The following is a 24,691-nucleotide window of genomic DNA, read 5'->3' on the forward strand; positions in this document are numbered from 1 at the left end:
AAGACTTGTGGCGGCGGCTGTCAAAGCCAAAGGGTTTTCGCTCTTCCCTGGGATCGCTGGGAAGTGTAGTCTTCCCATGGCCGGCAGCCCAGCTTCCGGGGTTGGCGAGGGGTCTGGGATGCCCTCTGCCGAAGCGGAGTCCACCCTGCAGTACCCTGGCAGGGTGGGAGGGACCCGCAGGTGAGAGTGGCGGCAGACCTCGCATTCGGTCAGTTCCTTCAATCTGCATTTATTGAGCACCCACTGTATGCCAGGCATTCTTCCAGGCACGGGGGCTACACAGAGAGATAAAATGCATGTGCACCATGCAAGACGATGTGGCACTGACGAGTAGGGATGTGGGGGGCCACCTGGGGATCTGGAACGACTGGGTGGGAGGAGGAGGTATTTAATTTGAGCTGTGAAGAATGGGTGGGATTTCCACGGGCAGAGATTGGGGGAGCAAGAGTAAGAGGGATAGAAGAGTATTCTAGGCAGCCAACTGCATAAGCAAGGTGCAAAGGGGAAAGCGCAGGGGCAATTTGTCTCCACTGGAGCCTGCAGTCTGTGGGTCTTCTCTCACCTGAATCTTTTTTGTGCCTTTCATACTCTTCCTGACCTCACCTCCACCCCGGATGCTGTGAGCCCCCAAGAGCCTCCTCATTTCTGGGCTGCCACTCCGAGAAGTATCTGTATGTTAACTGGTAAGAGCTTAAAACAAAAAGCTTCAGGGCTCTAACAGCTTAAAGGAGAAAAGCCGTATGATTATATCAACATGTTATTTAACCAGTGTGGAAAGCTGTTGTTAAAATTCAGTAGATCCGATAAAAACTAAGGGGGAATTTCTTAAACAACCTAACAGAAAATCATAGAAAACGTAATAGTGGACAGGCTGAACTTACTCCCATTAAAGTCGGGCTTAGCCAAGGGAAGGTCGTTATCACTACTCTTCTCCCATGTAGTTCATACATTTTTAGTTTTCTGTATTTATTTATTAGTAGGCTCCACACCCAGCATGGGGCTTGAACTGATGACCCTGAGATCAACCAAGAGTCCCGTGCTCCACCTCGGGAGCTAGGGAGGTGCTCCTCTCACGTAGTTTAGATCAGCTGAGCTGACTGCGTAGGATGAGAACCTGAAACAGGTGCTATCAATACTAGAAAACAGGCAGAATGGAGTGAGTGGTCGCCAGAAATGCTTGACGGTCTGCTCTGAGGTGTGGCTTGCAGAGTGATGGAGCCAGCCAGAGACCGCTTACACCCGAGACGGACTACAACAACAGCACGTACGTACCAGTGGTGGAAGTCCAAGTCAAAGGTAGAAGGACAGCCTTGCTAAGCCACCAAGGGTGTCAGCTGTACCCAAAGTGATGTCAGCAGCAGCAAGCATCTGCGTAGGATTTCCAGGCAGAACCGAGACAGGCATTCTTAGCTGAGACACCAAGAGGTGGTGAAAGCAGGACTGGAATATCTAGGTAGCTGATTTCCGAACAAAAACCAGGCTTTGAAGCCTCTGCCCCAAGTCTGCACTGTTTGTAAGGGAACTTGCACCATACCTTTACCTGGAGCCTGCCCTCAGGTCTTAAGGATCCTGAAACCTTGCCATAGACCTTGATTTGGTGGAACAGCACCTACAACTGTAGGAAAGAACAACGAGATGATGCAACACATTGACTACAGAATGAAAGGTATCCTGCAAGATGGCCAAATCATCATTGGCACGATTTTATTTTTTAAGTGATCTCTACAGCCAACATGGGGCTCGAACTTACAACCCCGAGATCAGGAGTCAGAAGTCTACTGACTGAGCCATTGGCACACTCGTTGGCACCTTGAAGGCTTTTGCCAAGCATATAAACTTGATCCTCTGTGATTGTGATGAATTCAGGAAGATCAAGCCCAAGCATCTGAAGCAGCCACACCATGAAGCAAAGCGGGTTTGGAGTCTGGTGTGGCTACATGGGGAGAACTTGGTTTCCATGACTGTGGGAGGGCCCCCCCCCCAAGATACTGGCATTTCTTGGGTACCACTTGCTGGAGCTGCAGGAGGCCCTGGGGTTGTCAGGGCAGCTGGCGGAGGAGTGCCAGCTGGTGTTGGATTAGCAGGCCCTGTCTGGGGGGTTGGGGGCCCTCCCAACAGGAAAGGACTCCACCAGGGAGAGGCACTGTAGCAGCTGTGCCGTTGCTGCTCCCGCCAGCAGTGCTGGAGCCCCAGCGCACTACCTGCCTACATGGGGGACCCCACCCGCTTCTGAGGGCCAAGCACACCACCTCCAGGCATTGTGGCCCCTCCACCTGGTAGGAGACTGCCCGCGGGCCCACCAGTTGTGGTCCCCTTGCTTGAAGGACACCATTAGGCACGCCCCCTCCAGGAATGAGACCCTCTCCACCAGGAATTAGAGGTCCACTTCCCCCAAGAATGCATCCACCAAGATCCAAGCATACTGTCGATCCTTCTAAGTCACTTTTTCCTCTGCAGTGTGTCCTGTGAAACTGTGTAGAGCGTTTGTGAGCTTCTGTTCCCTCTTTGCGGCGTTACTATTAGCTAATAAATGCACAGAGCAATTAGAAAATAAAAAGCAAAGAATGCTTATTTGCAGATATGATATGAGCGGAAAATCCTAACCAACAAGGTGATTAGACACAAGTTTAAAAATAAAAATCAATTTTGGGGCACCTGGGTGGCTCAGTTGGTTGAGTGTCTGCCTTTGGCTCAGGTCATGATCCCGGAGTCCTGGGATCCAGCCCCGGGTCAGGCTCTCTGCTCAGCGGGGAGCCTGCTTCTCCCTCTGCCTGCTGCTCCCCCTGTTTGTGCTCTCTGTCAAATAAATAAAATCTTTTTAAAAAATCAATTAAATCAATAGATCAATGTATGTGTGGAGATTCTGTATATGATAAAGTTGACACTGATACTACTCAGCCATCGGAAAAAAAATGAAATCTTGCCATTTGCAACGATGTGGATGGAACTAGAGGTATTACGCTAAGCGAAATAAGTCAATCAGAGAAAGACCATTATCCTATGATCTCACTCATGTGGAATATAAGCAACAAAACAGGATCACAGGGAAAGAGAGGAAAAAAACAAAACAAGACAAAATCAGAGAGGAAGACAACCCTAAGAGACTCTTAATCATAGGAGACAAACTGAGGGTTGCTGGATGGGAGAGGGGTGAGGGGATGGGGGTAACTGGATGATGGACATTAAGGAGGGTGTGTGATGTAATGGGCACTGGGTATTATGTAAAAAAAAAAAAAGGAAATAGAGAAATAAAAAAATAAGTACTTAGATCATACAAAAAAACAGTCATATCAAAAGGAAATCAATACATCTTTCAAGAACTGTTTTTGGGACAATTGGCTATCCATTTGGAAGAAAAGATAATAAAATCTCTATCATGTAAAAATAAACTTCAGATAGATCAAAGGGTTTAACATGAAAAATAAAACAGAAAAAATAGAGGAATATTTAATAATCTTATGTTAAAGAAGGTCTCTCTAACAAAACTCAGAGTTTTGTTTTTGTTTTGCTTTGTTTTAATGGATAGTCTTGACTACTGAATTTTTAAAACTTCTGTAGAATCACTGCTGGTTTTCCAAGTCTAGTTCTACTACTTAGAGCCTGGGAGACTCCAGGCTATTTCCTTATCCTTAGTAAGTCTCAATTTGTAAAATGGGGATAACACTAGTACATACCTTGTAATATAATATTTAAATGAGATAATCCATATGAAGCACATAGAATGGTGTCTGGCATATTGTAAATGCTCAGTAAAATTTAGTTATTAGCGTTATTATCACTACAACATTTACAGAGTGAAAATGACATTTACAAAGTTAAAAGATAAGTCACAGACTAGGAGACATTTGTCACGTAATAAAGAGACAAAGGGTTAATGTCCATAATATACAAAGATCATCTACAAGTCAGTAAAATCCCCAACAAACCTGGTAGAAAAATGAACAAAGAATGTGACTAGATAATTTATAGAATGAATTCAAATGGCCAATAAAAATGTGGGGAAAAGTTTAACTTTATTAGTAGTGAAAGAGGGCAGTCACAACAGTATTTAGACACCATCACTATTTATTTATTTATTTATTGCCTATCACATTGGAAATTTTTGGTGTTGGTGAAACTGTTGGTTAGACTAAAATTATTCTGTTTTTAGAAATTTGGCAATGTCTATTAAAATGTAAAAACACGTAAACTCTTTGAGCTATGTCACTTCTCGGATCCTATCCAACGAATACAACGAATTCAGCATGTATGTAATACCAAAACTTTGGAAACAAAATGAATGATTACCAGTAGGGGAAGGAGACATTCATTTAATGGAATCCTATTTCACCTTATAAAGAATGGAGTAGCTCATTATGAACTCACCTTGAAAGATGTTAAGTGAAAAAAGCACGCTGTAGAACAGTATGTACATTATGATCTCATTTCTGCAAAAATTAAAAAGGATGTGTGTGTGCATATATATGCATGCATATGAACTTACATCTGCCTAAACATTAAAAAGTCTGGAAGATAGGAACCAAAATGTCAACAGCGGTTTCCTTTGAAGTGTGAAACTCCTTTCTTCAATTGGCTTATTTATTCATTCAGCAAGTGTGTGTTGAGAATCTGCTACATGCTAAGCGCTGTTTTAGGCATTGTGGATACAGCAATAAATAAAATGGACAAAATTCCTGTCCTTGTGCAATTTACATCTTCCCTATGCAGACAGATAGTAAAAAAATAAAATAAAATATACAGTGTTTCAGATGGTGATACACACTATGGGGGAAAATAAAGCAGACCAGGGCGGTAGAAGGGCAGTTTGCAATTTTAAGTATGGTGGATTGAAAGAGTAGAGGGAACATTTCACATCTTCATATTCTTAAAAAATCGTAGGGTTAACAAGTGTTTTTCTTTCTTATTATGTGGGTGAGTTTCTGTATATTATGAGTAAACAGTATGAAAAGAGAAGAAAAAGTTCTAACGGTGAAATTTCTGGCTTGGGTGATCGGCATAGATTTTGGGACCGAAATTTGTTTTCTTCCTCCCACGTCTTTGAGTGCAGAAGCTCATCTACAGTGGATGAAATTCTCCATCTCTCTTCCTCACTCATTGTGTATATTACTGGCATATCAGTTGGTGCGTCATTTTTGTTATTTTCCCCCAAAGATTCGCTTTCTTAATTATATTTGCCTAAGGGCATTTTATAAATTGGTTTGCATTTCAAAGAACAAACCTACAGGGAAGCCTGATAAAATGCAAATTGTTTATCTGTGTGGGGTAATCCCATTAATCCCTCGGTGACCCTGATTTTATTAGCTCTCCCCATGAGCTAGAAAGGGACCCATGCTAAGGAATAAAAGTTAAGAATTTTGATGGCAATTAAAGTCAACCGGATTGATGACAAGCTCTAGGACACAGAGACCAAATCTACCAATGGTTTTTTTTGGATCTTGTTTTGTGTAAGGTTTGTGATGGATGAGCTGGTGAGCCCTCAGAGTCCCATCCCAGTCTGTCCCTCCTGCTCCTCAGGGAGACTTTTAAGGAGTGTGGAGAGGAAGGGGAGCAATGATTTGTCAGATTTGTCATCTGCAGGCAGCATAAAGGAAGTCGAGACAGAGCTGCCACAGAAAGAGCTGAAAGGAGAGGAATACATTCTGGATTGTGTGGTTTGGGATCTACAGGGACAACAACCTGAGTTCCGCACTCTGGGACCAGGGCCTAGCCTCGCTGGGACTAGTTTCAGGAGTTGGTAGGAGCCAGAGCCACCTGCACAACAGAACCTGTCAGGAGGTGCTGTAAGTGCTTCGTTCTCACCAACTGGGAAGTTCCCTTTCTGCCCTCCCCCCCCCCCCCCCGGTTTCCCATTCCTGTAATGGCCCTCTTAACTTCTTTGCCCCCATTAACTTCTCTAGGAGGTTGAGGACATTTGAGAAAAAAGAAAATTTGCCCTCCACCTAAGCAAAATTAAGATCTTTGGGATTATATTAATAGCAACCCTTCTGTCAGACAGAGCATGTGGAGGGGGGCTACACATTGTGTCATTTTCTTCTTCTTCAAAATTTATTTAAGTCATCTCTACACCCAGCGTGGGGCCCCAAATCATGACTCTGCCCCCCCCACCCCCGACTGAGCCAGCCAGGCACCCCTGTCACTCTTTTCTTTTTAAACAGACTCTTTGAAATAGTTATGAGAGATGTTATCATCCCCAGTGTTGCAGACATTCAAACTGAGCCCTGCGCTCTGGGTGAAAAGATAACGGAAACCACAGCTCTTGATTCCTGGTCAAGTGCTCACTGATTTCCATCTGAGCACAGGCAAGTGTTTTCTGCTGGGGCGTGGGGGAGGAGGTCTCACCTTACCTTACATTCACATTTCTTTTGTTTATTAGAGACTCAATGGGTTACTGATGATCAGTGTCTTATTCACCTGGTATTAATCACACTACTTAAAAAGTGATGACGAGTAGATCGTCTTAGTTAATTCACGTTACCATGAATACTGTGAATGACCCTTTTCCTGCCCGGGTTAGAAAGTCCCCTCCTAACCAAATTCAAAGCTCTTTTACGACCCCTTGTGGCCCCCTCATCAACTATCTTGGACTACATCTCCCATCGTGCAACGGGAAACGCGCATAACTCCTGCGTGACTCAACGGGATCTCTAACCAATCCAGTGCCACAGCCCTCGTTCAGCGACCTATTGGCTCCGCGTAGAGGCGGGACTCTCAGTTGCTAGGTTGATACCCTTTCCGGAAGTGGTTGTTGGCCGCTGCAGGGCAACACCCCGGCGTCCCTGGAAGCGGGGAGCCGGGGTGGTGCTGGGGAAGCTGCGCAGAGCCGGGAGCGGTGGCCCAGTGTCTCCCGGGACTGGGGGCAGGTGAGGACTTCCTCGAGGGAGGGATCGGGTGGCGGGGGAAGGAGGGAAGCGGGAGAGTTGGGGCACACTTGTGTGCCCGCAAGCGGGATGAACACGAGTGTGGGCGGGAACTGGAGGGAGAGGTTGGAAAGGAGCGGCCGAACTGGGGTGCATCCATCCAGAATCTCTCCGAGCCGCGGAAGGGGCTCTGGGCTGGGGTGCCGGCGGGGAGCGAGCGGCGAGCGTGTGAGCTTGCTGGGGCGCCCGTTTACTTGTCCTGTCCGTGGTTGGAGGGTGAGGCCCGGCCTCCAGACCTCGCTCGAGTGCCTCTCTCGTGGGGAGGCTTCCCCCGTGCCCGAATCCAGGGCTAGCCCGACCTTCTAACGTCTTTGGGCCATCTGGGGAAGTCAGAAGTTTTGGAGGTTTGTTTTTCCCTTCCTTTTCTTGCACTGATTAAAAAGTCTACTCCTTCCACCTGGAGCCGCAATCCTCACTTGGCTTCCACGACTCCTCGCTCCCCGGTCTCCGCACTCAGCTGTCTTTGCAGGCCTGTCCTTTCTGCTCATGGCAGGCCGTGTTTGGGTGATTTCGCCCGCAAGTTCAGTGACCGTCTCTTTACGGTGAGCTCCAGTCACACCTCTTTCCTGAGCTCAGACCTCCTTACTGATCATCGCCAGCTGCGTGCCTCCCCCACCATCCTGGCCCCCCAAATCTGTGCCCCTCTTGTAGTTCCCGTGTCAGGGAAGGACCACCGTTCGCTCAGCCGGGTCTGCACCTGGAATTCATTCGTGTGATACAGGCAGCAAACATTTGCTGGGGATTTCTTATATTCTAGGGAATATGCTAGGTGGGGCTATTGGGCAAGGCATAGAAGCGAACGGATAATCCCATACTGGTCTAAGTGCCCTGATTTCCCTCCTCCCTGTTCTTCACTTGCTGCAATCTTCAAGTCCTGTTATTCTGCCCCCTAATACCCTAAACATCTGGTCCTTCCTTTCTATTCTCACAGCCACTGACTTAGTTCATAATTTCTTGCCTGTGCTTTCAGGAAAGCTTCTTAAGTGGTCGCTCTGCTTCTGTTCTTGCCCTCCCGAAATTAGTTCTTAGACAGCTGTCAGAATATCTTGCTAAACTGCAGATCTCATCGTGTCAGTCTCCTTTGTGAAATCCTGTGCTGGCTCCTCGTCACGTGCAGGATACAACCTAAATCCTTCCAAGCCCTTTATAGTGTGCTCCTGGCCTTGCACGGTACATCTCTCTTCTGCCACTCCTCCCGTTGCCCCTTGCGTTCTGGTCGTGTCAGGGTGGTGAAGAGCTCGGGCTTTGGGGCCAGAGAGATGTGGGGGCAGCGTGCATGTTATGCTGTGCCCTTTGCTATCTGTGAAGTCTTAGGCAAGTTGTTCTTTTTTATTTAAACTTGCTGAGCCTCACTTATGTGAAAAATGGGGAAAATATTTGTCTACCTCTTGGAGAGGACGAGGTGAGATGATGTATATGCCGCACGAGTACCGTTCTCGGAACATGGGAAGTGTTCAGTGGCTATAAGCTTTTATTGTCAAGATGAATTCTCCACTCTTTTTCCTGCCTCTTTGCCTTTGTGCATGTTGTTTCTTCTGCCTTCTATTCCCTTATCCTGGTGAGCTCCTGCTTATTCTTAAAGAGCCCTCTCATTGGTTCTCTACTCTGATGCTTTCTCTGGTCTTCCAAAATAAGATTAGTCATCCTTACCTTGATTCCCTTAATGTGCTTCACACATCCTCTACAACCACGTCTTTATGTGTTTGGCTTCTCAGCGAGACTCAGCTGGAGCTCAGGACCTTGTGTAATCAGGCTTGTAGCCCTAACAGCACAGTGCCCGCCCATGGTAGGTGTTCAATAAGTGGTCATTGAATGTCGGAAAGGCCTTCGCTTACATTCCCTGGTATTCGATCTGTCCTCTGGAACAATGCAGATAGACCTTTCAAATATGTATATAGTAATAGTAATAACAACTCACATTTATTGAGATCTTACTGTATTTTAAATATTTTACATATATTGAATCATTTATTTTTATTTATTTTTAAAGATTTACCTTTTAGAGAGCAAGAGTGAGTGCGAGCAGGAGGAGGGGTGGAGGGAGAGGGAGAGAGGGAATATCAAGCAGACTCCCCTCTGAGTGTGGAGCCAGACGTGGGGCTCAATCTCATGACCCTGAGATCATAACCTGAGCCGAAATCAGGAGTCAGAGGCTTAACTCATTGAGCCACCCAGGTGCCCCCATGTATTGAATAATTTGATTCTCACAACCCTTTGGGCTAGACCTTGTTATCTACATTTTACAGAGGAGAAAACTGAGGCAACTTGCCCTGCTGGTAAGTGGCAGAGCTGGGATTCAGAGCCAAGAATGTTCCCAGACCTGCGCTCAATTACCACTACATAATCACCTCTCATGTCTCCCGCCTTCTCCCCAATGCCTTTTTCAGTAAGTCGGCTTTTCTCTGCTGCACGTTCCCTGTAATTGTTCCAGCAGAGTGGAAGAAAACCATACACGGGGAACTCTCATTATGCACATGTGTGTGTAAGTGTGCTCTGTTAGCTCGCGGGTGTTTTTACTCCTCATTGCATCTCCAGTGCCAGCAAGAAGTAAACTTAGTAGGTGCTCAATGAATATTTCTCGAATGAATAAATGATTCTAGTAGTCATTAAATGCATAGGATTTCTCTTCCCACCACCTTCCTCATTCCTCCAGTTCCTGTCCTTTTGGTCCTGCCCTTACCCACATCTTTTCTTAAGCCAGGCAAGGCAAAGAAAGGAGGTAGAATATAGCCCACCTACATCTTAATTTTTTTTCTGGCGGAAGATTTGTTTGATATTGGAGTGATCCATGAATTTAAATTTTTCTGGGTTCTTCCTGACCTTTAAATACAGCTAATTAGGCATTCTGCCGCAAAGAGATTTTGCCTGCCCCATGCTTTCTGGAGATGGAATGTGTCTAGGAGTATGTAACATCTCTCAAATGTGGGATTTCTCAAACGCTCTGAGATGGTTGATACAGTGCCTTGTAATAGGTCACTGCCCTGTTGGATTGAAGGATGGGTAGCCTGATGTCCCCAGAGATCTTTTCCCTTTCCCTCTCCTTCCTAACTCAGACAATTCAGGGTTCCCGTGGCTCTTTAAGCCATATCAACCCCCTGGCTCTTGATACCTTTCTGCTCTGCTTTTCCAGAGTCGGTGACCCTACTTGTCTCCGACCATGTGTGGAGGGAACATTACTTCTGCAGGGTGTTGTGGGTTCTTAGGGTGGGAAGTAGAGCTCCACTTGGGTTTATATACTGTAGAGGAGAACGCATCCATTAGCCTGTCTTCCTGAGGCACGAAGTTACTACGTGGAGGTGTCACGGTGGGAATGAGGGGGCAGAGCCTGACTCCCTTCGCTCCAGTGGGCTGACAGAGGAAGCCATCTCTCATGAGTTGTAAGGCAAGATACCTCCCTTGCCCGTTTGTCAACTGTCAGGGTGCAGAGAGGGCCACAGTAACGGTCCCTCCTACATCCTGTGCTGTTGTTTATCAGGGGTCCCTCTCTAGGGGTCTTAGGACAGATTCAGAGCCACCAGATCGGGCCACGAGCACTCCTTAGAGGACACCTCCTGACCTTCTTTTGGATGACAGGGTCGTTCTGCCCACTTCCCTCGCTCTGAGAGGGCTGTGTTGTGCTTGCTGCTTCAGCTGCTGAAGAGGTCAGGCCCTGCTTCTTGAGGCTCCTGCCAGTCACGCCAGCGTGGCGACACCTGCTGAGCTGGGAGACAGAGCTCCAAGCAGCGCCGTAGACACAGCCGCTTTACAGGGTGACTTGTCTCCGCATCACTGGGAGCTTTGGTGTGGGAGCTGCCGTAGGGCAGTTGTGACCCGGGTCTTGAGGTAGTTATAGGAGGAGGGATTGGAAGGGAGGAGTAATTCTAGAATGGGGCCAGCTTGTCAGTTGAACAATTTGTTGCTGTCCCATCCCTGGAACTACAAACCTTGGTTTCAAGCTGGACTCCCACTGCCCCCCCACTGCCGTCGTCCTTCCTGGCCCTGTTAAACCTACCATCACAGCATCTGTCCCTTCTGCCTTCTCTCTGCTTCTGCCCTCGTTTAAGGCCTCATTGTCTTTCCCCTGGATGGCGGCCTCTTCAGTGGTTTTCCCGACACCGGTCTCATTCCTCCGGTCCTGCCATGCCACTCCTCCCAGCGTTCTCACCCTAGAAAAAGCCACTGTGTGCCACTTTCTTTCACCAAAGCCCTCAGTGGCTCCCCTTTGCCACAGCGGAGAGGCGAGGTTCTTTCGCATGGTCTTCATGGCTCTCCGTGACCTGGCCATCCACCCCAGCCCCTGCCATGCCTGCAGGGGTCCAGCACTCTAGAACAGCTTGTCTGCACCCAACATCCCCTTGCCTAGAACACCTCTGCCTACTCACATGACTTGTGACTGCCTTTGGTCCCCAGCCCTTTGACAAAGCCTGCCTTCCTCCCTTCAGCGGGAATGTTCCTTCTCTCTTAGTACTTCCAGAGCAGGATGGGTTTTTTTTTTTCCCCTTTCTGTCTTCTGTTGAAGTTGTGTTTGCTACTTCCACTAGATCGTAAGCTCCCTGAGGGCACTGTTGAATACAAATACGGATGTGTGTTGAGATAGTGTGACTGCACTGGGATGCATTGGTATGTGATGGGGGGCGGTTCCTCTAGTTCTTTGGTGTTTCACTAGGGTTTTCTAGCTGGGGGACCTATACTGTGAATTATTTCTCCTGTCTTGGGGGAGTATAAAGTCAAACTCTTGAGAGGGCTGGGTTTCCCGATCTTTTGTGACCCACCGAGTGTTCAGTGAGCCTTTGGGAGGTGTGTCTCAAGGAACTTTCCCAGGTGCAGAGCCTAGAAGGCCTGAGTTCTGAGCTGTTGGTCCCACCCTTCGCTCTCCCTGGAGTTGGAAAATCCCCGGCTAAGTTGGCTTGCATGGTCTGGTCTGACCCAGTTGCTCCATGACGCAGCACCAGTTTTTCCCCTTTTAAGCTGGGTCACTGATTTTCTTTTTGGGTGTGGGTCTTTGGGACCTAGGTGTTCAAGCCCAGACCCATCATGGCCGGAAGACCTGTCCGTATAGGAGACCAGCTGGTTCTGGAGGAAGATTATGATGAGACCTACATCCCCAGTGAGCAAGGTAAGAGGCCTGGGGTGCACTGTAATAGTTCTTGGAGGGCAGGAACGATCTCTGATAGAGCTTTGTCCTTCTAATACGAAGTGTGCTGCGTGTGCAGGGCCGCTCCGTGTATTTGGTTAGGTCAGGGAATACTGTAGTCCATGGACCTAACCTGGCCTGTTGCCTTCTTGCAAATGAACTTTTATTCGAAAATCGCCTTGCTTATGGGCTCTCTGTGGCTGCTTTCATGGCACAAGGACAGTGTTGAGTAGTTGTGACAGGAGCCCTATCACCCACAAAGCCAAATATATTTGCTCTCTAGCCCCCTACAGAAAAAGTTTGCTGACCTTGGTTTGGATCAATGATTAATTTTAAATGAAAATACAGGGGCGCCTGGCTAACTCATCTGGTAGAGCATGTGACTCTTGATCTTGGGTTTTTGAGTTTGAGCCCCATGTTGGGTGTAGAGATTACTTAAAACCTTAAAATAAATAAAATATTTTTTAAAAAGTCCATCTTAAAAAAAAAATGAAAATGTAGGTGATACCATGAAATACAGGGTGTCTTGAAGCCAACGGTGACCCAATTTCTTAAAAAAAACTAAAGTAGTGTTTTGTTTTTAAACAGCAATAATAACAGAATTTACTCTGTGCTAAGAACTTTACATGTATTTTCTTTGCTTTTTTTTTTTAAGTTTTTTTTTAAATTTATGTAAGTGATCTCTATACCCCATGCTTTTGTTTTGTTTTGTTTTTTTATTTTATTTTATTTTATTTATTTATTTATTTATTTTTAAAGATTTTATTTATTTATTCGACAGAGATAGAGACAGCCAGCAAGAGAGGGAACACAAGCAGGGGGAGTGGGAGAGGAAGAAGCAGGCTCATAGCAGAGGAGCCTGATGTGGGGCTCGATCCCATAACGCCAGGATCACGCCCTGAGCCGAAGGCAGATGCTTAACCGCTGTGCCACCCAGGCGCCCCTGTTTTGCTTTTTTAATTTATTTAAGTGATCTCTGTACCCCACGTGGGGCTCAAACTCACAACCCTGAGATCAGGAGTCGTATGCTCTTCCAGCTGAGCCAGCCGGGTGCCCCACATGTACTTCCTTTTCAACCCTTGCAACAGGTCCATGAGTTAAGTACTGTTATCATTCCCATTTTACAGATGAGGAAATGAGGCACAGGGAGGTGAACAAACTTCCCTCCAGGCACAGGTCTGCTGAGCGGTGTGGCCGGGACCCACGGCTAGGTGTCCTCACGAAAGGGCCTGCACCTTAGCCTCCCTGTTTGTGCTCCACCTTGCACCAGAATGTTCTTACAGAGTAAAGCAGATCATATCAGAGCTCTGCTTTTAGTAATATTCTATTATATTCAGCATAGCACCCTTAGTGGGGTGTGCAGGACTCTGCATGACCCCACCCTGCCACCTGGCTGGGCTCATCTGGTCTTCTTTCTGTTGCTCACTCTGCCAGTCACGTGGCCTTTCTGACAGTCCCCAGATGGGCCAAATTGCCACTTGCCACAGTCCCTTTGCACTTGCTCTTCTGCCTGAGTACTCTTTCCTCAGTGTTGTGCATGGCTAGCTCCCTTGTCTCCTACAGGTTTCAGTTGTGTTCCATTCGGAGAGGTTTCCCTTGACCCTTTCCAAAGGAGTGCCCCCTCCACCTTGATGTTCTTTATCTCATACCTCATTTACTTCCTTCATTGCCTTTATTAGAAGCTTTAGTTCTTTGTATCTTTATCTGTTTATTTCTTTACTGGTGGTTTCTTCTCCTAGAATATAGGCTCCATAAGGGCAGAGACCATTTCTCTTATTCACAGCACATAGGAAGCACTCAAAAAATATTTGTGAGATCTGCGAATAAGTTAGTCTCTGGCTAGCCAAATTCCAGCTGGTCCTTTGAAAAGCTTCCCTAGTCCCTAGGTGTGTTAACCTCTACATTCTATCCTGAGGTGACCCAAACTGGTGATGCCTTTCTGGCCTGGGCTCCTGTCAGCTGAAGCATAGATGTATTCATTTCATTATTCTGGGGGGCTCTGGTGACATACTCCGGTGGTTAGCTCATCGATCTTGTCCCCCGTAGGTGAGCTAGCTCTTAGCTCAGTACATATGTCTCCCCCATTCCTCCAGATCTCTGATGAAAGAGCTTTCTCAATGCTTTCCAGAAGAGTATAACACAAGTCTTAGAGTCCATAAGATATAGCAACATTGGAAAAGAAACAACTCCCTTCATGGAAGAGAGGGTTCAGAGTGGAGAACAAGGCTGCTCAAGTAGGATCCCAGTTTCTCAGCTCAGATGTCCCCGGGCCCTGTGCAGAATAAGTCACTGCTTTGTCTCTGCTCCCATGGCACATAGCGCGTATCTCCATTAAAACACCTACCCCATGGTTTAGACTCCGTTGGTGTGTCGGCAACGTCCTCGAGGGGCTTAGTCTTCTCTAGTCGTTTAGTGCATGCTGGTTGATTGAATGCTGAGCACTTTTGCAGCATGATTTTGGGAATCTTGGGAGAGCTCATGTCACAGTAAGGCTGGCCTCATTCAGGATGGTTCTGGCTGTGGCTGGTGGGCTTCCTCCCTGGGCCCCTGCCACACTGATGTCTTGGTCTTACTGTTTTGCCTTTGTTATATGTGGCCTCACATTATGTTCCTGGAGTATGGCAAGAGCATGTCTTGATTCAGGTGTACCATTTGTAATTTAGGAAGACGAAATTATGTATGTTTATTATTTATACTTAGAGACAAAACACCTGCTCACTTAAGAAAATATAGAAAGTAAAGGTGAAGTAGAAAAAAAAAACTGGGAAGAAGCTCTGCTTTTCCTTTACTTTCACACTTAAAGTGCTGGCACTAGGGATGCGGGGTTTTTTCTGACGCCAGCTGTACGTCCTATAATTCAGTTCAGTTCTGAAACTGTCTCCCTGGAGAGAACATTGGATCCCACAGGCTAAGGGCCCAGTCCCACAAGACTGCCACTACTTCAGACGTCTGGAGCAAGTCCCAGGCTGTCCCTGGTACTTCTGACCCACAAGCTAGACACCAGAGTCCCATGTCCCCCTCCTTGGGTTTGATAATTTGCTAGAACAGGCCACAGAACTCAGGGAAACACTTAAAACTTGCGTTTGCCAGTTTATTATATGGTAAAGGATATCATAAAGGATGCAGCTGAATACCAGATGAAGAGATAACATAGGGTGGGGTCCGAGAGGGTCCCAAGCACAGGAGCTTCTGGATGCAGTTTCCCCCTGGCACGTGGTTGTGTTCACCAACCCAGAAGCTCTCTGAACCCCATAGTTCAGGGATTTTTATGGAGGCTTCTTCACCAAGTCATGATTGATCATTAACTCCTTTTCCAGCCCCTCTCCTCTCTCCCAAGAATGTGGGTGAGGCTGAAAGTTCCAAGCTTCTTTTTTTTAAGCTTTTATTTATTTAATTGAGAGAGAGAGAGAGAAAGGGAGAGTGAGAACATGCACGCAGGAGCAGAGGGGAGGGACAGAGGGTGAAGTCGGTTCCCTGCGGAGCAGGGCTGACACGGGGCTCAATCCCAGGACCCCGTGGATCATGACCTGAGCCCAACTGACTGAGCCACCCAGGCACCCCCCTCCCCCCTCTTTTTTTCAAGATTTTATTTTTATGTAATCTCTACACCCAGCGTGGGGCCCGAACTCACAACCTGAGATCAAGAGTTGCGTGCTCTACCGGCTGAGCCAGCCAGGCGCCGCTGAAAGTTCCAAGCTTCTAATCATGGCTTGGTCTTTCTGGTGACCAGCCCCCATCCAGGAGCCCACCCAGAGTCACCTCATTGGGAGAAAAGATGCTTCTGTTACTCAGGAAATTCCAGGGGCTTTTGGAGCTCTGGGTCAGGAACTGGGGTCAAAGGCCAAATAGTAACAGAAACTGGGGGCGGAGACCAACACGTATATTTCTTATTATTTCACGAGGTTGATTGTGGTTTTTTTCTTCTTTCTATCCACATCCCCAGCTTTCTTCCTTTCTCATCCTCTTGCCTCTTCTTGCAGAAATTCTTGAATTCGCCAGAGAGATTGGTATCGATCCCATCAAGGAGCCAGAACTGATGTGGCTGGCGCGGGAGGGCATTGTGGCCCCACTGCCTGTGGAGTGGAAGCCCTGGTAAGTCAGCACGCATGCGGCCCTGGCTTGACCTCTCACACGCACTGGAGGTCAGCTTTCATCTGCCACCTTTGAAGCCTGTCCTGCACAGAGTTGGGGACAGCAGTGGGCCATTTCTCTGCTGTGCCGCCTGATGCTCTGGGCCTGAGCTAAGGCCGACTTGCTGGTCCAGGGTCCCAGGAGCTGCTGCCTTGGGTCGGGGCCCTTAATACCAGCATCTGTTTTCGACACACTCGAGAAGTGTCATTGTTATTCTTTGCGGACTGCTATTGCGAGTGACAATATTGAGACCCCCTCAGCATGTCTGCAGTGGATGCCGGTGCGAAGGAGGATTGTAGTGGGGCCACAAGGTCTTGGCGGGGGTTCTGTCTCCCCAGGCAACCTATCCCTGACTTTGAATCATAGATTCGTTCATATTTTCAGTTTCTCTCTCAGCTTTCTGGATGGTGAGGAGCGGACTCACTCAGGTTGTGTCAGGGGACCGGGTTGATGGTGAGAAGGCTAACGGGGTCTTGGCAGCTATTCCCAGCCTGTCCCCACCTGAAGACCACATCTTGGCCCACTCTTGGGGACGGTGACACGTGTTCCCCGTTGTGCACGCCTGCTCTGTTCTCCTCCTTGTCACAGGCGCAGCACGTGCCAGCTTGCCCCTTAAAGTGTGTGCTAAGTTTACTTCCTACTGGAGCATTGTGCCATTTGCCTACACTTGTCCCCAGCTAGTGCCCAGGTGTCTTCTGGGGTCCTCCCTTCGGCTGGTCTTGTACGGTTTTGTGGGCAAGGTGTAATTATTCTGTTCTTACCCACACCATTCAGTGTGTTGGCCAAACTTCAAAATGACTGCCACTGTGGCCTTACTTATCCCTGCTGAAGAATCGTACGTAATCCTTTTAGCTTCTCCTCATGTGGCAGGCTCCCTGTTCTGTTGATCTTTTCAGCTGCATTTCCTTGGATCTCCTGCAGTTTCATGACATCTTTCTTATAAGAGATCCGTCAGCACTATACACAGTATTCTGAGTGCTGAGGTCGCACAGTTGTGTTTGTTGGATAAATTCGTAGGATAGCAGTTTCTGTTTTGTTTGCAGGATCGATCCTGATATGCACATTTGCCTTATCTATTTTTTTTTCAGAGATTTATTTATTTTAGAGAGTGCGTGAGAGACTACAAGTGGGGGGGTGCAGAGGGAGAGACTCTTCAAGCAGACTCCATGCCCAGCGAGGAGCCCGATGGGGGGCTCGATCCCATGACCCGTGAGATCATGACTTGAGCCAAAACCAAGAGTCGTTCGCTTGCCTGACTGAGCCACGCAGCCGCCCTGACATTTTCCTCATCTATTAATCTCTATCTTCTTTGTTTTTAAGTTTGTACACACGTGTGCTGTTTTGCTTTTGGATCCATTTTCGAATGAGAAACCACATGAGAAATATAATCAGTATAGTAATATCTTAGTGTACACATACCCAATAAGTAAATGGCTGCAGTGTTTGTAAAAAGTAAAACGGCAGGTGGAAGGGAGGAAGCTGTCTTTGGGTATGGGCCAGCCGTGTGCCAGGCTTTGTGCCCGCCGCCTTCACAGTCCTGCTAGTGGTGGCCGGCACGCCCTCAGCCTGTAAGGGAGGGCGTGAACTCTTTCCCACTTTTTAAAATATCGTAAGTCGGGTTGCCTGGGTGGCTCAGTCGTTAAGCGTCTGCCTTCGGCTCAGGGCGTGATCCTGGCGTTCTGGGATTGAGCCCCACATCAGGCTCCTCCGCTGGGAGCCTGCTTCTTCCTCTCCCACTCCCCCTGCTTGTGTTCCCTCTGTCGCTGGCTGTCTCTCTCTCTGTGTCAAATAAATAAAAAAATCTAAAAAAAAAAATCATAAGTCATTAAATTTTATTGGCACGTGCTATCTTCTGCCCTTTCAATCGCAAGGGTAACTACTGTTAATTGGTGAATTCCTTCCTGGCCTTCAAAACACACCCCCACCCACACACATGGTTTTGTTTGTTAAACTTAAGTATGTTCTATGTACGTTGTTGCTCTTCTCGGTCAGTGTGTTTCTACTTTAGCATTTTATCAGCTACACACTTTTCCAAGTATAGATGTGCCATTATTTTAAAAAGCCCGATTTATTTAACCACTCTTACATTGAAGGGTGTTTCGATTTTTCTCCAAATTGACCCTACGTGTGGGTCTACTGGTTTCTCTGCTCTCTTCCATTGGTCTGTTTGTCTACCTTAATACCGATACTGTATGTGCTGTCTTGGTTACTGTAGCTGTATTGTAAGTCTTGAAATCATTTAGGGTAAATCCTCCACCTTTGTTCTCCATTTTCAAAGTTGTATTGTAGATCCTCTGCGTTTCCATATGAATTTGGAATTTGCTCTTTGGTGCACAGGTGAGCTGGGGGAGTGGGGGTAGGGAGAGGGGGAAGAAGAGATCAGACACCCCACTGAGCATGGAGCCAAAGCAGGGGGTGGGGCGCAATCCCATAACCCCAAGATCATGACCTGAGCCAAAATCAAGAGTCTGATGCTCAACCGACTGAGCCATCCAGGTGCCCCACATATGTCATTTCTAATAGTTTGTAAATTACATAGGATTTCCTACATACATGATTACGTCTTTTGTGAAAAGGACATTTTTCCTTCTTCCTTTCCAATCTGGATGCCTTTTATTTTTATTTCTTTCTTTACTGCTCTGACTAGAACCTCCAATAATAGAAGTGGTGACAATGGACATTTTTGCCTTGTTCCTGATCTTAAGGGATTGAGGATGGGGGCGCCTGGGTGGCACAGTGGTTAAGCGTCTGCCTTCGGCTCAGGGTGTGATCCCGGCGTTATGGGATCGAGCCCCACATCAGGCTCCTCCGCTAGGAGCCTGCTTCTTCCTCTCCCACTCCCCCTGCTTGTGTTCCCTCTCTCGCTGGCTGTCTCTATCTCTGTCGAATAAATAAATAAAATCTTTTAAAAAAAAAAAGGGATTGAGGATGATGTGAGCTGTAGGTTTTTGTAAATGCCCTTTGTCAGGGTGAGGAAGTTCCCTTCTATTCCTGGCTTGCTGAGAGTCTAACTCAGAAAGGATATTGGATTTTACTAAATGTTTTTTCTGCATCTATTGATAGGATCATGTGGTTTTTTTTGTTTTTTTTTTCTCTATTTCGGTCTTAGTATGGTCAGTGATATTGATTGATTTTCAAATGTTAAACTGACCTTTCATTCCTGGGATAAAGTCCACCTGGACATGATTATATATTATCAGATTTGATTTTCTAAAATTTTGTGAAGTATCTTTGTTCTAAAATAATAGTTTGAAGGCGATGGGATAGATAGGGTTTGGGTATTTTTTTTTATTACTGATTTCCAATTTATTCATTTTTTTGTTACAAGTTGAGACCTCTTTTCTGGCTCAGTAAGTGATTCTGTTTATATAAGTGTTTTAGGTGTTCTCGATAAGAATATAATCTCTCATTTTCCAATATAGGGTTCTATAAATAGCCCTTATATCAAGCATGCTAGATGTGTTTAAGCCTTCCTATGTCCCTAGGCACTTCTGTCTGGTCTCACTCTGAATAACAGTTTAGTTGAGTACAGAATTGCCTGTTGAATTTGAACAGCCCTTGACCAGTATTATGTACCATTATCTTCTGACTTCTGTTTTTCCTAAATAAGACATATTTTCTTGGTCTCATTTGTTGTTCCTTTGTGGGTAGTAAATCTTTCCCCCCTCTGGTGGTTTTTATTATTCTTCTCTTTGGTGTTCTGTAACGTCACTGCACTGTATCAGGTATGTATTTATTTTTATTTCCGAAGTTCAGAATTTGGGTGCTTTCTTACTTTGAGGACTCCTGTCTTTCTTCATCCTCCTTTCCTCCCCTAATGTAATGATTCTACCAATTCCTACACGTTTTGTTATGTTCTTTTCAATATGTCTTTTTTTTTTTCTTAAGAGTTCCGTTCTTTCATTATGCATTCTACTCTTTTTATCCCTACAGTAATTTTAGATGTAGTTAATTTTAGTCTTCTTTTGATTATTCTGCTATGCCAAGTTTCCTTGTGGGCTAATGTTTCTCTTCACTAGTGCTAATTCCCTTTCACCGTGAACTGTCTCCCCATGGGGTTTGTTAATTATTTATCATGAGTTTTGTGAGTCCATCTTCTATAGAGTTTTTTTCTGTGTTTTATTCCTAGGTTGTTGAGTGGCTTTACGATAGCTTGTGCCAAGGATTTTTCAGTGGGTTTAGAACGAAATTTTTACATTAATTTTTTTTTTTTAAATTTTTTTTTTTATTTATTTGACAGAGATAGAGACAGCCAGCGAGAGAGGGAACACAAGCAGGGGGAGTGGGAGAGGAAGAAGCAGGCTCCTAGCGGAGGAGCCTGATGTGGGGCTCGATCCCATGACGCCGGAATCACGCCCTGAGCCGAAGGCAGACGCTTAACCGCCGTGCCACCCAGGCGCCCCTACATTAATTTTCTGACTTGGGATTTCCTTACCACAGTTTGGACTCTATGTGTACATGTGTCTTGGGGTTTTAATTTTTCATGAAATTTGATTTTGCCTGCCTAGATCTGGATTGGGTGACATGCTTCCTCACCCCACTAGGTTCTTCTGTTCATGGAATGAGCAGCCTTAAGGGCCCAGCAATATGCAAGGGTCTCATTCCTAGTTTCCAGATTCGTGAAGGCCTAAGGCCATCTTTTGTGTCTGTCAATTGGCATTAAAATCCAGGTTTGCAGGATCTCTGTGCAGGTCAGACACCAGCCTTGACCTGTCACTTCTAACACTTACTAATCAGGCTTCACGTTTTTTTTCTGTTTCTGGCCTCTGAGAATTTGGCACTGGGTGAGGGGAGGTCAGATGTGTCCTTCAGTTTGGTTAAGCATGTTGCCTGAGATTTTGTAGGTGTGTCTTGAGAAAAAATTTCTAGAATTTGAATTGATGTGTTAAAAGATGTGCAGAAGTTAAATATTGTTAATCCCAAATTACTTTCCATTGCAGTTTAACAATCCCTCCAATAATAGTACATGTGGTTCAGTTAAAACTATTATCAATTAAAACATTGTCAACCTCCCAAAAATGATCAGTGCAAAAAAATTGTCAATCCAGGGGCAGGAAATTATACCTGATCATATGAATTTGCATTTCTCAAATCGTACGTTGAGTTGAGCTGGCCATTTGTTGGCCATTTGTGTATTTATACCCTTTGCCGTTTTGTCTGCTGGGTCGCTTATGTTTTTATTTTTGTTGAGAAGGTGAAACTCTGACTTTTTGTGTATTAATCTTATACTACTGTTTCTATTATTTTTTCCAGTCTCCTGTCTTTTAATTTCTTTATGCTTTCTTTTATCACACTGAAATTATACATTTTTTTGTACGTTTTTTTTCCCCAGTAAAACATACATAACATAAAATGTACTGTTTTAACCATTTTTAGATAGACAGTTCAGTGGCATGAAGTACATCACAGTGTTATGTAAGCGTCATGACCACTTTCTGGAAAAAGTTCCAGAACTTTTTCAGCTTCCTAAACTGAAAGTCTGTGCCCACTCTCCCCTCTCCCCAGCTCTGGGTAACCTCTGATCTACTTTCCATCTCTGTTTATTAACCTATTCTAGATCATGTCAGTGGGCCCACAGTATTGGTCCTTTTGTGTCTGGCGTACTTTACTTAGTATCATGTCTTCAGGCTTCATCCATGCTGTCACCAGTGTCAGTAACTCCTTCCTCTTCAAGGTGGAATAAAATCCTAGTGTATGTGCTATATTTTGTTTATTCATTTGTTTGTCAGTGGACATTTGGGCTGTTTGCACCCTTCTGCTATTATGAGTAATGCTGCTGTGAACGTGGGTGTACAAATATCTGCTCGAATCCCTGCTTTTGGTTCTTTTGGGTCTATACCCAACAGTGGAATTGCTGGGTCATATAGTAGTTCTATTTTTAATTTTTAGGGAACTGCCACACTGTTTCTCATGGCAGCTGCACCCCCTCCCATCCCCGCCAACAGTGCTGAGGGTCCGGTGTCCCCACATCCTTGCCAACACCTGTTCGCTCCTGCTCGCGTGGTAGCAGCCGTGCTCGTGGGTGTGAAGCGATATGTCACCATGCTTGTAATTCTCACTTTCCCTGATGGTCACTGATGTTGTGCATCTTCTCATGTGCTTATCCATCATTTGTTATCTTTCTATCTTTCGTTCCTGATATTTTTCCTGCTTATTTCTATATGTTTTCTCTTTTATTGGAATTGAGATTGAGCTTGTCAAGTTCTACAAGGAGCCCGATTGGGATTCTGCTGGGATTGTATTGGATCTATACATTAATTTGAGGATTATCAGCATGTTTATAGACTTGTGTCTTTTTAAAAATGTTTTTATGTAGTCTCTACAACCAGTGTGGGGCTCGAACTCACACCCTGAGATCAAGAACCATGTGCTCTGCCAACTGAGCCAGTCAGGCGCCCCCAGACTTGAGTCTTTCTGTTCAGGAACGTGGACTGTCTCTCCAAATGCTTTTTCTTTTTTCCTTTTTCCTGACTTTTCAGTAAAGCTTTATAAACACTTTGCACACTTTGGATTTATTCCTGGGTATTGTGTCTTTTTATATTGCTATTGTGAGTGTGTGGTTTGTTTTGTTTTTCTAATAGCTGTCCCAGTGGATTATTGATAATGGTGGATGCAGTGAATGGCTTATTTTGGACTTGTCCATGTTGAAACACAGATTCTTGAAATGCCTCCTTTTACATTATTTTCTTCTCCTTCTTCTTTTGAGAGAGAGAAAGAGAATGTGGCGGGGAGGGGCAGAGGGAGAGAATCTTAAGCAGGCTCCACGTCCCTGAGATCGTGACCTGAGCCGAAATCAAGAGTCAGACGCTTACCTGACTGTTCCACCCAGGTGCCCTGACATTTTCTTCTTCTATTGTTGATCCCCACTGGCTTGGATTGTCACGTCTTTTGAGTTCAGAGTCTTCTGCAAAACCAGAGCTTTCACAAGGCCTCTTTCTTCCTTACACCATTTATAAAAATATTAAGCAAGGTCAATCCTAGGTTTTATCTCCAAGATCCCATAGCATCTGTACTTATCCGTCTAAAACCAAGTTTACTCCTACTCCAGTCTAGCATGAATTCCCAGGAACCACAGTGATTATACGTCGTCTTCTAGAGAAGTCCTTAGGTATCCCAATCCTTTGTTCCTATCTAAGTTAACTCCTGTCTCGGCCACACATACCCTTCCATTCTGTGTTAATCCTCCCTGTGTCCTCCTGTCCTCCCCTCTTCTCTCTCCTTCTGCCCCTCTCATGCCATTCTTCCTTCTTCTCCATCTCCCACCCACTTTTCTTCTCTTTCTTTTTTCCCTAAGTAGCTTTGGACCTGAGCAGGGACTAACTTCTGACCCCTGCCTTCCGCAGCCAGGACACCACAGGCGATATTTACTACTTCAACTTTGCCAACGGGCAGTCCACGTGGGACCATCCGTGTGATGAGCACTATCGGAACTTGGTGATCCAGGAGCGGGGGAAGCTGTCAGCTCCTGGAGCCATTAAGAAGAAAGACAAGAAAAAGAAAAAGGAAAAGAAAGACAAGAAGGACAAAGAGATGCCCAGAAGTCTGCTGGTGAGTCCATGGCTGCTAGCTCCCAGAGGCCAGGGCCGAAACCTGGGGGGATGTTGGAGAGCCTCTAGGTGTTTCCATCTGGGGAGTTAAGGACAGCACCAATAATACAGTGATTTCTTCATAGCACATGACCTTCATTATGCCTGTCTCCTGGCACGTTTTCCTTTTAGCTTCTGGAAGTTTGTGCTGCCTCTAAGAAATACCTTTTCTTCTCCTTGGGAAGCACATGCTACGTGGCAGGACTAGTGACGAGGGCTCTTTGCTGGGCGTGATGCTTTGCGGCAAGCAGTGCAGGAAGTGCTGCCACCTGCCTCTCTGGAGTGGGGGGGACGGGGAGCAGTTGACGGAGAACCCAGATGAGGGGAGTGTCTTCCCTCTCCTTTCCGAGCCAGGCCTTCCCAGGGTGGTGCAAATTCCTAGATGTCAGATGTAGCCGTGATTCAGTTGTCAGAACGCCAGTGCCTTCCAAATCCAACGAGAAAAGCTCTGGGCTTTATCCACTCCTGTGGACTGTCTTTTTTGCCGGCGTCCTCAGTTAGTGGTGCATAATTGAAATTTGATGACAGCGTGATCACCTTGGTCTCAGGGTAGCTTTTTTACTCGGAGTTGAAAGTGCTCTTTCCCCTTATTGTTCTATTTGTCCCTCCAGTGCGTCTGAACTTCAGAGACAGAGTTATTGCCCTGAATTTGTAGGTAGAGAAACTAAGACTTGGAGCCATCCTGACATGAGGCCCGGGCTCTCCCAGAGTGCTCTGGTGGTGCAGGGAATCCTTCACCCAGGAGTGGGGCAGGTATGGGGCAGGTGGGGCACGTTGAGGAGAGGGAGGCCCCCTAGGAACCTGGGCCAGCCAGGTGGGGAGCCCTGAGAATATCTTTTCAACCCTCTCATTTGTCCAGTTGATTTGCTTTCTGTCTATAGTCTTTTTCTCACCAGTGCTTAGTGCTTGCTTCTCAGTGAAGGTTTCCTCCATCTCCTTCCTTC

The 24,691-nt window shown here is 46.2% G+C and overlaps 1 protein-coding gene and 2 pseudogenes across 22 annotated transcripts in view; all 3 read left to right on the plus strand.

Moving 5' to 3' along the window:
- The first annotated feature begins 167 nt into the window (after positions 1 to 167).
- LOC105237753 lies at positions 168 to 1,603 on the plus strand (annotated as a pseudogene).
- Positions 1,603 to 2,587, plus strand: LOC100479339 (annotated as a pseudogene).
- Positions 2,588 to 6,739: 4,152 nt separating this feature from the next.
- CEP164 (centrosomal protein 164) overlaps positions 6,740 to 24,691 on the plus strand; it is a 64,632-nt gene continuing 46,680 nt past the window's right edge. For all 22 annotated transcript variants that reach the window (XR_004627020.1, XM_034665834.1, XM_034665838.1 and 19 more), the window contains exons 1-4: positions 6,740 to 6,860; positions 11,910 to 12,012; positions 16,011 to 16,122; positions 23,505 to 23,709. Coding sequence is in view for 21 of the 22 variants with exons in the window: in XM_034665834.1 (XP_034521725.1) it covers positions 11,931 to 12,012; positions 16,011 to 16,122; positions 23,505 to 23,709 (399 nt within the window). In the remaining variant the exon portion in view is untranslated. The remainder of the gene's footprint in view (positions 6,861 to 11,909; positions 12,013 to 16,010; positions 16,123 to 23,504; positions 23,710 to 24,691) is intronic.

This window comes from Ailuropoda melanoleuca, chromosome 8 (genome assembly GCF_002007445.2).
Source record: "Ailuropoda melanoleuca isolate Jingjing chromosome 8, ASM200744v2, whole genome shotgun sequence".
NCBI classification, from domain to species: Eukaryota; Metazoa; Chordata; class Mammalia; order Carnivora; family Ursidae; genus Ailuropoda; species Ailuropoda melanoleuca.